Source organism: Pempheris klunzingeri, chromosome 15 (assembly GCF_042242105.1).
Source record: "Pempheris klunzingeri isolate RE-2024b chromosome 15, fPemKlu1.hap1, whole genome shotgun sequence".
Taxonomy (NCBI): Eukaryota; Metazoa; Chordata; class Actinopteri; order Acropomatiformes; family Pempheridae; genus Pempheris; species Pempheris klunzingeri.
In genome coordinates this window covers 6,554,701-6,567,929 of record NC_092026.1, presented here as the reverse complement: position 1 = coordinate 6,567,929, position 13,229 = coordinate 6,554,701, and the positions used below count along the sequence as shown (strand labels likewise).

Here is a 13,229-nt window from a genome sequence, read left to right as displayed (position 1 = left end):
TGTGGGTTCACATTTACACACATCCCCATATGTATATTTAAAGAGTTACTGACTGATCTCCAAAATCCATAGTCCTTGTTGAGCCAAAGCTAATATGAGCAGCCCAACAAAGAGGGTATCCTCCAAGGTTACAACCTCTAAACTCCTGTAATCCCTCTTTGTGTCCTCTCCCTTCACCTCAGCTCAGCGAGGAGACACAGTCTGAGGAAACAAAGAGGGAATTTGGTACTAAAAACCTCACAGACGAGAGGAGCATTTAGAGGGATCCATAACTCTTTCATTGTCCCTATAAGGGTGCGAGTGTTTAAAAACAAGCTTAGATAAAAATGTGAACCCCTCCTTTAAATGTATTTCTTTCATCTTATTCTACAATAAAATATTTTAATCAAAGTATTTACATGCCTTGAAATGAACCCACTGACCCTCCATGAGTCTTCTTCTTTTTATTATTTATGAATTAAATATTATCATTGCCTAGAAAGCACAAACAAATGCATGAGCATCATTCAGGGCTGTTGTTGGACCTCCCAGAAACATCCCATTGGTGGCCATGATGAACACACCCAACCATCATCATCACCACCACCACCACCATCATCATCATCACCATCATTACTATTAAAACACGTATCACTGCGTTTACAGTCAGGATGCATGAATAGAGACAGACGGGGGATAAAATAGTGCCCTGCAGACTGTTGACAGACACAATGGTGGTGACAGCAGCGGTGTCTTCTGGCTGATGCTCCCTCCCTCTCCCTCTCTCTCTCTCTCTCCCTCTCTCTCTCTCCCTCCTGCTGCATGTGGCCTTTGAACCCATTGTTGTGTCGCGGGTGACGTCAGGGCGGTGTGCGGGAGACGGAGCGGCGTGCGCCTGGCGAGACAAAGGCGGCGGACCGACCGGGGTCAGGCAGCAGCACACAGCCGAGAACCACTGGGGGCTTTTTTTTAAAAAAACTAAAAGGTAACTGCGAGGCTTGGATTTCAGCTGCAGTCTCCCTGACGGCACGCAGGATGAAGACCCAGTGACACTCCCAGGATTATGTCTCCAGTGAGAGAGGAAAAAACAAGTGTGCCCTCTTTTCGGTTTTAAACGTTTTTCTCTCCTACGCCCCCCTCCTCCCGTTTAGCGTGCTAGCTTCGTTAGCTAACCCGCTAGCTCCTAGCGTCGCACAGCACAGGTCTCCTCCTCCTCCTCCTCCTCCTCCTGCTGCTCCTGCTGCTGCTGCTGGCTGCTTCTCATCTTTCTCTCAGAGAACCGGGCGACAAGCGAAGACAGGAGCTCGTCGACAAAGGCAAGATAAAGTAAGTTCACGTGGTTTTCGCACTTTGTTTAATTTTGAAAAATGCCCGTGAGGCTGAGCGCAGGTCCGCCTGTCAGAGCAGAGCTAGCAGCTAGCCGCGGTGCTCCCAAACAAAGGGGTCGACAACGTGACTGAGTGCCGACTGTGTGGGACTAGCCTGTTAGCTCGGCTGTTCGGGCTAACAACAGCCCAAATCCCTCCTTTGTAAATGTTTATTTTAATTCGGTCAGCGCACATAAGAGTGTCTGAAGTCAGAGCCACGCCGCCTCTTCATGTGTGTGTGTGTGTGTGTGTGTGTGTGCGGGGCAGCAGTTTGTTGAGGCGGTGAAGCGGCATGCTCGGACCCGACAAAACAAGCAGCCTCCTGGATGGTCTCAGTTGTCAGACAAGGAGCAACAACAGACAAAGCAAGGCGCTCAAACCAGCTCTGCTGTTTATGCTGCTGTTTATGAATGATCCCCGGATCACCGGCGCTCTTCTGTCCTGCCTGGTGTGTTTTACTGATAAACAAGAGCTTGACTTTTGTGTTATTTTTCTTTCTTTTTCTTTATTATTATTTTTTTTTCAGAAGAGGGTGAGGACTCCCAACAAACAGGCATCCGTGATCTGATGTGAGATCCACGGAGAGACTATGCCTAGCCCTTTATTCCACCCCGAGATTATGGACCACGACGTGGTGATCAGCAGCCAGCACAACGGGGTCGGTCTGCCCCGAGAAACAGACCAGGAGTCCCGGGAAGAGGACCACCAAGAGGCGCTCCGCTTCGCCCTGGACCAGCTGTCACTCATGGCCCTGGAGAAGGTGGACTGTGGGGGCGGCGGTGGTAGCGGAGGCGGCGGGCTGGTCGACAGCCTGGATGGGACCCAGGGTCCCGGCTCTGAGGGCTGCAACGGAGGGGGGTACGTGGATCTACAGATGCTGGAGCATCCCAATGGGTCCCGGGAGTCGCCGACGTCCTGCTCTCCATCCCCGGAGTACTACGGCTCGGGCGGGTACCACATGGCCGGCTCGCACTCCATGCTCCACGGGGAACAAAGCTCCGTCCTCTGCAGCAGGAAAAGAAGTGTCAACATGACTGAGTGCGTGCCTGTCCCCAGCTCTGAACATGTGGCGGAGATAGTGGGGAGACAAGGTAGGAGCCTGGGTGTGTGTGAGTGTGTGAGTGATGCTGCTGTGTTGGTGAGGAATTATTTGGTGTTCATGTTTGTGGACAGCTTGTTCAGGCAGCATGCAGCCTGGTGCTTCTTTGTTTGGGTGGCTGCCTGGTGAGAGGAGGGTCCCTCTGAACTTTTACTGCCTGGTGCTCTGGTCGGGCTGCACTCACTGTGTGGCTCTCTAAATGGCTGTATAATGTGGTTACTCCGTCAAAACGCGTTGCTTAGAGTATTTACATGCCCGTTTTTAGCAGTATTTAGACAATGCCTTGACAGAGTGAGTGTGGTTGATGAGTAGGAGGGAGGGGGAGGGGTGGGAGAGGGTCAGACAAAGCGGCAGATTGTCGGGAGTCTGGACATGTCTCGCTGCCTGCACCAAACAAAGGAAATATACCGAGATGTGCCGCTTTTATACACCACAGATCTTCAGCAGCAGCCTTTAACGCAGACCTCTCGTTCCTAATTCACGCACATGGTTATGACGGGTTATTATTGGCTTTGCTGGGCAGATTTCAGGCAGAAACGGGGCAGCAGGCGCACAAACACGGGACTGGGCGGTGTTACGCCCTGCACCCAGCTCTGTCTGCCGATGCTGCTGCTCGCGCACGAGCCGCCACATTTGACCCGTTTATTTTTTCCCTTTTCGTTTTCACCAACAAACGAGCCGCACTTTAAACGGAGCCACGCCGCGGGTTTGTTTCGGCCGTGGCGGTCGCGGTGTGGTTATGGCATTGTTCTCTTTGTTTGAAAAAGCCATGCTTTCTGCTTCCCAGAATGACATCACACTCCGCGCGCCCTATTGGTCGCCGGGAACCGAGCGTCCATATTTAAAGAAACAGCGCACAGAGCCGGCGCTGCTGGAGGAGAGCATGAGTTGACACAAGCGGTGCAGCAGCGTATTGACTCTGTGTTTGGGCAGACAGGCTCTTTATGCACATCCTGCTCCTGCTGCCGCCACTGATGCTGTTATGAGGCGAAGACACGCGTGGAAATGGCCAACCGCTGTGCTCAGAAACAGCCGTGCAGCAATGGACCACTTTAGCTTAAGTGCTGCAGTGATGATGATTTCTGGGTGTTTTTTGTTTTTTGTTTTTTTCTCGGGGAACGCATGTTGTCGCATTAATCCCCATATTAAAATATATTGGAATATTTTTCAGTGTGTTTCTGCACGTACCATAGTCAGTTAATTAGTTACACCTACTGTAGTTTAGATTAACACTGTCTGATACAACAGTCCCACAATAAATCCTCCCTTCATAAATGTTATACTGTTCAGCTTTCAGTGCAGGTGGTGTCAAACTGCTGCCTCCAAAATGACCATAAATGTTTATTTTTAATTATTATTTTAATTATTATTTTGTCCTCCCCATTTTATATCATTTAGGCCACAGCTCCGCCTCACACCACATTGTCCAAAATCACTTATAAAACTGAGTCAACACCTCTCTAAAACATATTATATATATAACCTTAATGAACATTTGATTTATTGTAAGGCTCTTGTATTGGACTGAATTAGTTTTAACAAGGTGTTCTTAATAAACTGCCTACTGAGTGTGTATATAGGAACAGTGACTGTTACATGTGTCTTCATATGTGTGGGTGTGTGTCATAAAACTGATTATGTGCTTCTGCGTCTTCCAGGTTGTAAGATCAAGGCCCTGCGTGCCAAAACAAACACCTATATAAAGACTCCGGTCAGAGGCGAGGAGCCGGTGTTCATCGTGACGGGCCGCAGGGAGGACGTGGAGATGGCCAAACGTGAAATTGTCTCTGCAGCTGAGCATTTCTCCATGATCCGGGCGTCCCGCTGCAAAGCTGGCGCGCCTGGAGGAGGTGGTACTGGCTCTCTTCCTGGACCACCACACTTACCTGGACAGACCACCATACAGGTACTCACCCCCCTGGTTTAGTCATCATGCTGCGTTTTTGTTTTACTCTGCCAGGTGACAAGCAAATTACTAGATGTAGACAGATGTTTAAAAAAAAATGCAACTCTGTTGTTGTCTCTGCTGTAGTTTGAGATCTGTTTTTTCAGACAGTAAAATATTTCTCTCATTGCTGATCCAGGTGAGGGTGCCCTACAGAGTAGTAGGTTTAGTCGTTGGACCAAAGGGAGCAACTATCAAGCGCATCCAGCAGCAGACGCACACCTACATCGTCACACCCAGTCGAGAGAAAGACCCGGTGTTCGAAGTGACCGGCATGCCGGAGAACGTTGACCGAGCGAGGGAGGAGATCGAGACTCACATCACCCTGCGAACTGGAACCTTTGTAGACCTGCAGGGAGACAATGACTTCCACACCAACGGCACTGACGTCAGTCTAGAAGGGCTGAGCGCCCTGAGCGGAGGGCTGGGGGCATCCCTGTGGTCCAGGGCTACCGGCCACCACTCGGCCCCCCCTCCTCCACCACCATCCCCTCCTCCTCCTCCTATTCCCATGTCCATGCACCACTCCTCCAACCGCAAGATGTCCTCCTCAGTCGCCTACCACACGCACAACAGCGGGATGAGCTCAGAGAACTTCAGCAACACTCGCAAGGCCAACGAGGGGGGCAGCCCCACAAGCCCTTTTAGCACAGGCTCCAGCAGTGCTGGAGGAGGATTCACTTTCGGGGGCGACTCCACTCCAGGACTGCCCTCCTCAGACGAACTGGGCTTTGAGTTCAGTGCTTCCAACATCTGGGCACCTTTCGTCAACGGTGGAACAGGCAATAAGACGGCCGGCTCCTCCCAGCAGCAGCAGCAGCCTCTACGCCGCAACAGCAGCGGCCTCAGCGGTGGCGCCATCACACCAAGATTGTCTCCGACTCTGCCTCAGGACACTGGTGTCGGTCCCCTGGATCATCCATTGGCCCGTCGTGCCCAGAGCGACCCCCTCAGCACTCTCTCGTGGCTACAGTCTGGCAGCGCAGGAGGCGGCTCCTTCTCCGGAGCGTCCAGCTCCAGCTCTGGCGGCTCGTCGACCGGTTACTCCTCCTGCTCGGCGTCCTCATTGCCCGGCGGCTCACCCACTGACTCCGAGGGAGGCGGCAGCGGCGTGGGCCTCAGCTCTGGGATGCTGAGCCGACTGAAAGGCGGCCCCGGGGTCGCAGGTCTGGTTGGCGTCAGCCCCGGGATCAACAGGGACTGCTTTGTGTGTTTCGAGAGCGAGGTGACAGCAGCCCTGGTGCCTTGCGGCCACAACCTGTTCTGCATGGAGTGCGCCGGGCAAATCTGCCAGTCAGCAGAGCCTGAGTGCCCCGTCTGCCACACCCCCACCACACAGTGCATCCGCATCTTCTCCTAATGCCCCGGCAGGGGGCTGGGGGGTGGGCGGTAAATATGAGGGTGGGGGGCAGGAAGAGGACTGGAGTGGGGCACCAGCTGTGGCGGAGGCGATGGAAGGATTCACACTAATAACCTTCTCACACACACACACACACACACACACTCATGATGGACCATAATAAATGCATTAATAGAGATGATGATACTATACGGATGTTGATTTATTGCTGATAACTGTCAAGATTAATAATAACAATAATAATAATGACTTATTTTCAGAGTGAAGTTAGTTGAAACTGGTCTGCAGACAGTTGGGGCTCAGACAGTCTCTCGCTGATGAACTTATGGAAGGAAACTAGTGTCTTATCTCTCTTCAGGCCTTCATTTTGACCCGGAGCAGCCTGCGCTGCTCGCCGCCAGTCTGTCTCAACATGTCTTCATTCTGGCTTCTTCAGATCTCTGCCTGCTTTCTCTCACAGCCTTTCCTTTTGACACTTTTGTACTTAACAGATATTTTTCGATGAAGCTGTCAATGAGGCCTGCACTTTTCTACTCCTTATTTTAATGTTCTTGACAGGACGCAAACTGATCCAACCAATCCCTCGCTTATTTCCCTGCTCTCACTCATGCTGTTGTTTGTGACATGAAGCGGCGGGGTTGCTATTTTTCTGTAAGCTTGGGACTTTTTTTAAAGGTCAGCATGTAGTCGGGCACCTAGCAGAACAATACACCCAAGGGACCTCTTATGGACGAATTCCCGTGTCTCATTGCCACATGAAAAATTAGCCATCTGTAAGACCAAAACAAATGCTATTAATAGTCTCTTAATTCTTGATCAAATTCAATAATGAATGAATGAATTTGGATGAGTCTGCCCTACATTTCAAATGTGGCTGCTGCATTGATTCACATTAATTATCCATTAATAAGTGAGAAACGTTGGTGATACTGTAGGAATGTGTCTGAGGTCGGTTCTCTGTACGTTTGGGCTGCCTGACAATCTCCTTACATCTCTCTCTCTCCTGTGTGTGTGTGTGTGTGTGTGTCTGAGTGAATGATGCCCACTCTCGCTGTTTGTTACATCGGCATCGTTGTGCGTCCTCACCATGAGACGGTCTGCTTTCTGTCCCGCTGCCCCTCTCCTTCACTTCACTCTCAGTCTTACAGGAAGTCGCCGCTCCCATCCATCCACACCAGGACACTTTTCCTCTCACGTCCTCCCGTCTGTTACACTTAGATCGGCTCGTTTAGCGTTTTCTACTAGTTTTTGACTCTTGACTGTCAAGTGTGTGGCTAACAGACACATTTTGAACTCTAGGATAAGATAGGGCTTTTCTGATGTCACACGTGAATGTTTTGTCCAATAAGGTTAAGGAGAGACGGCTGCTCCTCCCACACAAAACAATAAGACGAGGGGCGCGATTGAACCAGATATTCTTTTTTTAATGCACTGTAACTCCCGGCCCCTCTAAAAAGGAAAAAAAAGAGAAACCGCTCTTACTGTTTTGGTTTTGGTAGTTTTGGTCTTCCACCCCACTCTCACAGCAAAGCTGTTTGGCACTCTCTCAGATGACACTGTTGTACCCATATGATGCCGTGCTCCTGGCTAAATGTAGTGCACTATATGGCTGGTTGTCTGAGATCTGTCCTGTTTCCTAGCGTTACTCGGTAACTCCCGATGAGGCGGGTGCATCCTGTTTTGTGTTAGTGTTTTTTTTTTTTTTTTTTAATTCAGTGTGAGTTTTCGGTAACTGCCTCCTGTAGTGTTAATACTGTACGTATGATTTGGGCGATGTCGGTGTGATGGTACACGGTTGCCATTCGTGGCCCTTTTGAACATAAATGGAATCAGCTCATAGAGTGAGAAAAGCCATGACAACAGAGTTAAAACGACACACCTAATTCTCAAAGGGCTTCCTCTGACTGCACAGACACATGACCACATTTTCAGGCTCACACCGTAGGTAGAATCAACTTGTTATCCTTTATGGCAGCTAGTAGCTAGGTCATCCAGGGCTTCCAGACACTATTTGTGTTCAAATCCCAGCAGCTGCAGAATGTTTTGCTCGTCGTTTTTATTTTTATTGTTCCCACGCAGTCATCACATTCAGATCCTCTTAGAAGAGTGCGGGGCGCTGCAGTGGCAGCGTGTCCTCTCTGGACGTAGTCGCAGTTGAGGACAGGTTGTGGGGTTTTAATATCAAGGAAACAAAAGAGTAACTCTACTTGAGTAAACAGCTGGTGAAAATGGGCAGTCGCTGCTGCGCTTTGGTGCTCCAGCCAGTTTAATGTTAAACTTTATTTGCTGTCTGACTCTTCGTTTGCTACGCAGGAGACGAGGGCGGTAGCTCCGCAGCAGAACCTAATAAGCCGCTGTCCTGGTTGAGCGCAGCAGTGCACCGATTCATGTGTCCACACGTGTAGGAAAAACCTGCCCAGGAGCTGAACCGGGAGTCTTTGTGAAGACTGTCCCATGGTGCTTTGGTGCATCTCCCTCCTGAAACGCAGTGGGGAACAAACCCAGTAGGCAGTGGGGGAGGCCTTTTTAGTTCCCTAAACTTCTCCAGTGCACTGTAGAGCCGACACCCCCGCTCTCATTCTGGTTGAAACGGGGCAGCCCATCCCCTCGTCGGGCTCTGATGTCAAACGTCGCATTTCGTCTCTTACTCGTGCACAGATGCAGGGCTGCACGCGTGTCCGAATGAACAGATCAGTCGTGACTGTTGTGTGAGTTTGCTGAGGCCAATCTTTAAAGCCCTTCTTCAGTCCAAGTCGACGTGTTAAACGAATTAAATGTGTTGTCTTTGCCAGAAGAGTTTAATGTAAATCTCGGTGTTGCACTGGGATGTTTCTGGCCAATGAGAGAATGTTAGGGTTTGATGTACAGTAGTTTAATTGTTAAAAAGGTACAAATTTTTTTCAGATCGACTGCTGATTTTTTAATTTTCTTTTAGCCAAACTTGTCCCCTCCCCCATTTCCTTCCTAAAGGTTTGAAAACAGGGTTTCCTGAGGCATGCTAGCCAGCGACCTCTGACCTTTTTTGTGATTAGAGGGGAGGGGGGGTGTGTAGAGAGCCTCGCCAGTAAGGGGTGACAGACACCCCTCAAGCCTCTGCTCTCCTATTTTTTGCTTTAATTCTCTTTGTATGCAGAACCAAAATGTAAAACGTCAGCAAACTAGGTTTCAGGCCTGACCTGTGTGTGTAAATACCCTGAATACAATCATTGGGATCTTGTTTTCAAAAGCAAAATGACTTAATTGAAGATAAGTGTAGTTTCTAAAGAACATGTATCATTATTTGTAAGTTAACCATCTGCATGTCTTCAAGCCACCTGGCATTAGCTAATAATTTTTAAGATAAAAAAAAAACTTTTTACACATTTTATTTTTTACAATTTATTTGCTTACCTAAATATCCCAGACAATAATGTGACCCTTTTTATTACTTCAAATTTATTTTTATTTTCCATTTTTTTATTTTCCTTATTTCCTGTGTACTACATATAGGCAATTTATAACAAAATGAGAAAATTATTGAAGAAATTTTAAAATTGAAATATATTTTATTTGAAAGTTTATGGACCTTTTAACCGTGAGCCGGGAAAATTGTATAATCATATAATTTGAGCTGACTTGACGGTTATGAGAAATGTATCAAGAGTTTTATTTTTTATGCTTCTTTAATAAAGTCTTGTTTTTGGTTTCATTTTTTTACTGTAAAATAAGAACTCGTGTCTTGTCTTTATTTCTGTTAGTGTTCTCAGTAGAAACCTGCAGCTGACTGGACCTCTGCTTGTCGGCCACACGGCGGCAGTAGAGGCAGCAGATGGAATAAGGGCGGGATGTTAAATCTGCAGTTCAGGCATGTTTGTAAATCTGAGATCAGACTTAAGCTCATTCTTTAGGAAATTCATAGACCCCAGGATTGGTCTGGATCTGATGCTTAGATAGATTCAAGTTGTGGTTTTAGAAGAGATGCTTTATGTTGACAGGAGTAGTGCAGAAATGATTAGTGAGAAGGAAATTAAATCAGTTTCACATCTCTAAAGTCTCTTATCAAGCTTCTAAACTGTAAGGACTTGCTGTTTTTGTCTGTTTTTTGTCATTAATTAAACATCTTTAGACTGCTGGTCTGATGAAAGAATCAAATTAAGAAAGATTGTAACTTCTTTGGTTTTCAAACATTTCATAAACTAATAAAGCTGAAATCATGAGCCAATTGACACCAAATCATCTGGCAACTTAATCAGCAATTTCAAATTTTCTCCTGCCTCAAATATTCTTTTCCTTACATTATACCAAAATACATATTTGATTTTGGACTGCTGGTTGGATTTTTAAAGAATGGAGGATGTCGACATTGTTCACACATTTTCTGACATTTTTCACTATTTGGTCAAAATATACACAAATGTGACTTCCCACTTTTGATTGAACTGAAACAGCTTTTGTTTCTTCCCTCTGGACTTCCGAGATGCAGATGAAACATCTGGTTCCACTTGTGTGGACTGGTGTGTGATCCTCCCCTCCCCCTCCCGCCGCCACAGAGGTCAAAGGTCCCACTGGGAGCAGACTGAGTGAGGTGGGAGACAAAACAACACCCTGTTGTCTCCATCTGAGAGGCAACAGCATCTGCTGAAACACTTGTCTGATTTAGTCTTTTTAATTATTGAAGGGATTAAAATAAGTTGCCCTGAAGCCTCCTGTTCGGTATCTGAGACGTGTGTTGTGATATTAAATAACAGAATAAAAACACTGGCGATTACAAATCAAACTGCAGTGATGTGATTCTCAGGAGGAATAACAACACAGACGTTTAGATTGTGACACAAATGTCCTTTTAATAGGAAGCAGTTCACAATCAGGCTGCATTCCAGGTCCACTTCTTCCTCATTAAAGACCGATCGATAATGATAAGAAACAAATTAGAAACATCCTTAGTAGAAAATAATTCTCTCATGCGAGTTCTGTGTCCACACTACATTCATATTGGTTACAGATGACGTATTCACAAGCCTTTTTGAAAAAACACAAAACAAAAAAAACATTGATGACTTATCATTACATAGCTTTGGAAATTAAAAACAAGGAAATTAAAACAAAAGTCAAGTAACATCAAAGACACACGTGCTGGCACGATAAAGTTTCCCATCATGCAATTGTAAGTTGATTCTATTCACAGGGTGGGCATCATTGGTCTCCACAGAGTTGTGTCGGCGTGCATGCATGCATGTGTGTCATCTTACATGTGCCCTTTTGTGCTTGAGCAGAGATCGGTCTGTAGATGTGTGTGTAAGTGTAGTCAGAGAGTGTGTGTGTGTGTGTGTGTGTGTGTGTGCGCGTCCATACATGAAGCAGGCAACCAACGAGCCCCAAACTGGATGATCGGTTATGTTATTTTTTGTTGCTTTTTCAGCTACAACCTGACGTGTCAAGTTTTGTCTTGAGCCCTGGGATCACTTAGACAACATATACAAACAATGTAACTGCACTGCGTGTAAATTGGGGCAGAAAGCTCCTTTAAAAAAGGGCTGATTCACCCAAAAATCAAGCGCGATTTAACTCATGAGCCGTTTATTTGAGCGAAATTTGGACGCCTTAATTGGAAGGCAAGGGTTCTAGTGCCCAAGCTAGTGGTGTTTTTGGATCTAACTACCCTTTGATCGTAGGAAGGAGGCTCTGCTGAGGGTTCATAACATTCAGAAGCTTTTTTTTTTTTTTTGGTAAAATTGAACAGTTTTCAGTAAAGACAACACGTGACAGGCCAGCAGTGACATCTGGTGCAGCTCCACACAGCGACAGGAAAACCTACTGCAGCGTTTACTCACTGTCACTGACATCATTTAGTTTCACAAAGAGACTACAAGACAAGCCGGACTATGACCGTGAGTGTTAGCCCACGTTGTTTTTTGCAGTGAAGGATAAAGACGCACATGACGAGACTGAAACTTGACCAACATAAACGCTTGGCGGTGACTCTGATGGCTTCTTTCTTTAAAAAAATAAATAAAAACAAACTTGAAATCTAGTTCGTGCAAATTTGGTCCTACTAAAGGCAAATAGGAATTCAAGGACAAAACACTTCCCTCCACTCTCATCTAAAATATGTGAGAAAAAGCTTACATACTTCCAACAGGAATGGGGAGTCCATAAATAAAACATCTCAGTGGTTTACACACAAAAAAAGGATCATAAGTTTCCCATTCCTCGGATGTGGATATTGCAGTTGGTGCTGCTGTAGTTATATTGACAGCGCATTCATTTTGGGTATGTAGATACAATATATTGCTCATAATCGCAGAGCCCATTTTGCAGGTGTGACAAACAGCCCACACACACTCTCTCACACACAAACACACACACACACCTTCACACACATGCACGCACACAGTAGCAAAAGACACAGCAGTGTTCACAGAGGGTTTGCTCTCCACAAAAACCACAAGGTTCAGTGAACACACAAACAAACCACTATTGCCTTAAAGAGATGGGCGTCTGGATACGTGTTCAGGAGGAAAGAGACCCGCAGAGCGCAGAGTGTCCCTTTGGGCTTCGCGTGGATTTATTTCAAGTTCCTCCACAGTCGTCACTCATGGGAGACTTTCTGAAACGGAGCGTGTCTGCGGTGTACCGGTGTGTCTATGGCGGAGCAGGTAGGCGAGGGGCTCATGGGGAAACCTTGTGGTCAATTTGCCGACGGAGGCATGGACAGTATGTATTAGTGCGTAAACTGACATCCCAGTCCACTGATCCTGTAGCCCTTTTTGGAGTTAATGTGCACTCTAGGGGTGTGGAAGTGTTAGACGCTGGGGTATTGCTCTGTTTGTTTCTGATGTGAAGCAAGGAAAGTTAAAAAAAAAAATTTAAAAAAAGGAAATGCACACCGTGGCCACAACTTTCTCCTCTATCAACACCTCACATATCATATCAGCGTCTCCCGTGATGATGAAGGTTAGTCAGGTCGTGATTATTAAACCTTATTGTTCCAGGGTTATACATATATGCACCATGCTCACACAGGTAAAATATTGGAGGCACCCATTTTTTTTTTTATGCGGGAGGGAGAGGGGGGAGCAGTTGCCATGGTTACAGCAAAGTGAATCACAGTGTTCCTGGGGTCAACATGCAGGACATTACAGGACAGACTAGCAGTGATGTTGCCCCTGGACACTGATCTCAAGTCAGTGTTGTGTGTGTTTTTCTCTGTTTGGACTTTTGGGGGCAAAAGAAGAGCTGATCTTAGATCTGTGCCTGAACTTCAACTTACACAACACATCACACCGGGGGGAAGATTACGCAGAGCAAACGTGGAGGGAGGAGAGAGAGAGGAGACGATGGATGGGTGGATTGGGGGGGGCTGGAAGAACGACACACAGTCAGGCAGGCAAGCGGACAGACGGACGGACGGACAGAGCATAGCTAGGCAAGGACTGCTCTCCTGAAGACACAGAGAAGCAAAAGTGCAAAGTGGTCGTTCTCAATCTATTCACATGGTTG

The 13,229-nt window shown here is 47.0% G+C and overlaps 1 protein-coding gene across 1 annotated transcript; it reads left to right on the top strand.

Moving 5' to 3' along the window:
• Positions 1-1,231: 1,231 nt before the first annotated feature.
• LOC139214464 (RNA-binding protein MEX3B) lies at positions 1,232-6,774 on the top strand. Its single transcript, XM_070845329.1, has 4 exons — positions 1,232-1,305; positions 1,873-2,437; positions 4,104-4,351; positions 4,530-6,774. The coding sequence occupies exons 2-4, from the start codon at positions 1,936-1,938 to the stop codon at positions 5,748-5,750; spliced, it is 1,971 nt and encodes a 656-aa protein (XP_070701430.1). The 5' UTR covers positions 1,232-1,305; positions 1,873-1,935; the 3' UTR covers positions 5,751-6,774.
• The last annotated feature ends 6,455 nt before the right edge of the window (positions 6,775-13,229 follow it).

Excerpts from the sequence above, each read along its gene's own strand:
- LOC139214464 (XM_070845329.1), top strand. The coding sequence starts at position 1,936 with ATGCCTAGCCCTTTATTCCACCCCGAGATTATGGACCACGACGTGGTG. Across the intron at positions 2,438-4,103 it reads GGAGATAGTGGGGAGACAAG|GTTGTAAGATCAAGGCCCTG; the intron begins GTAGGAGCCTGG and ends TGCGTCTTCCAG. Across the intron at positions 4,352-4,529 it reads CTGGACAGACCACCATACAG|GTGAGGGTGCCCTACAGAGT; the intron begins GTACTCACCCCC and ends TTGCTGATCCAG.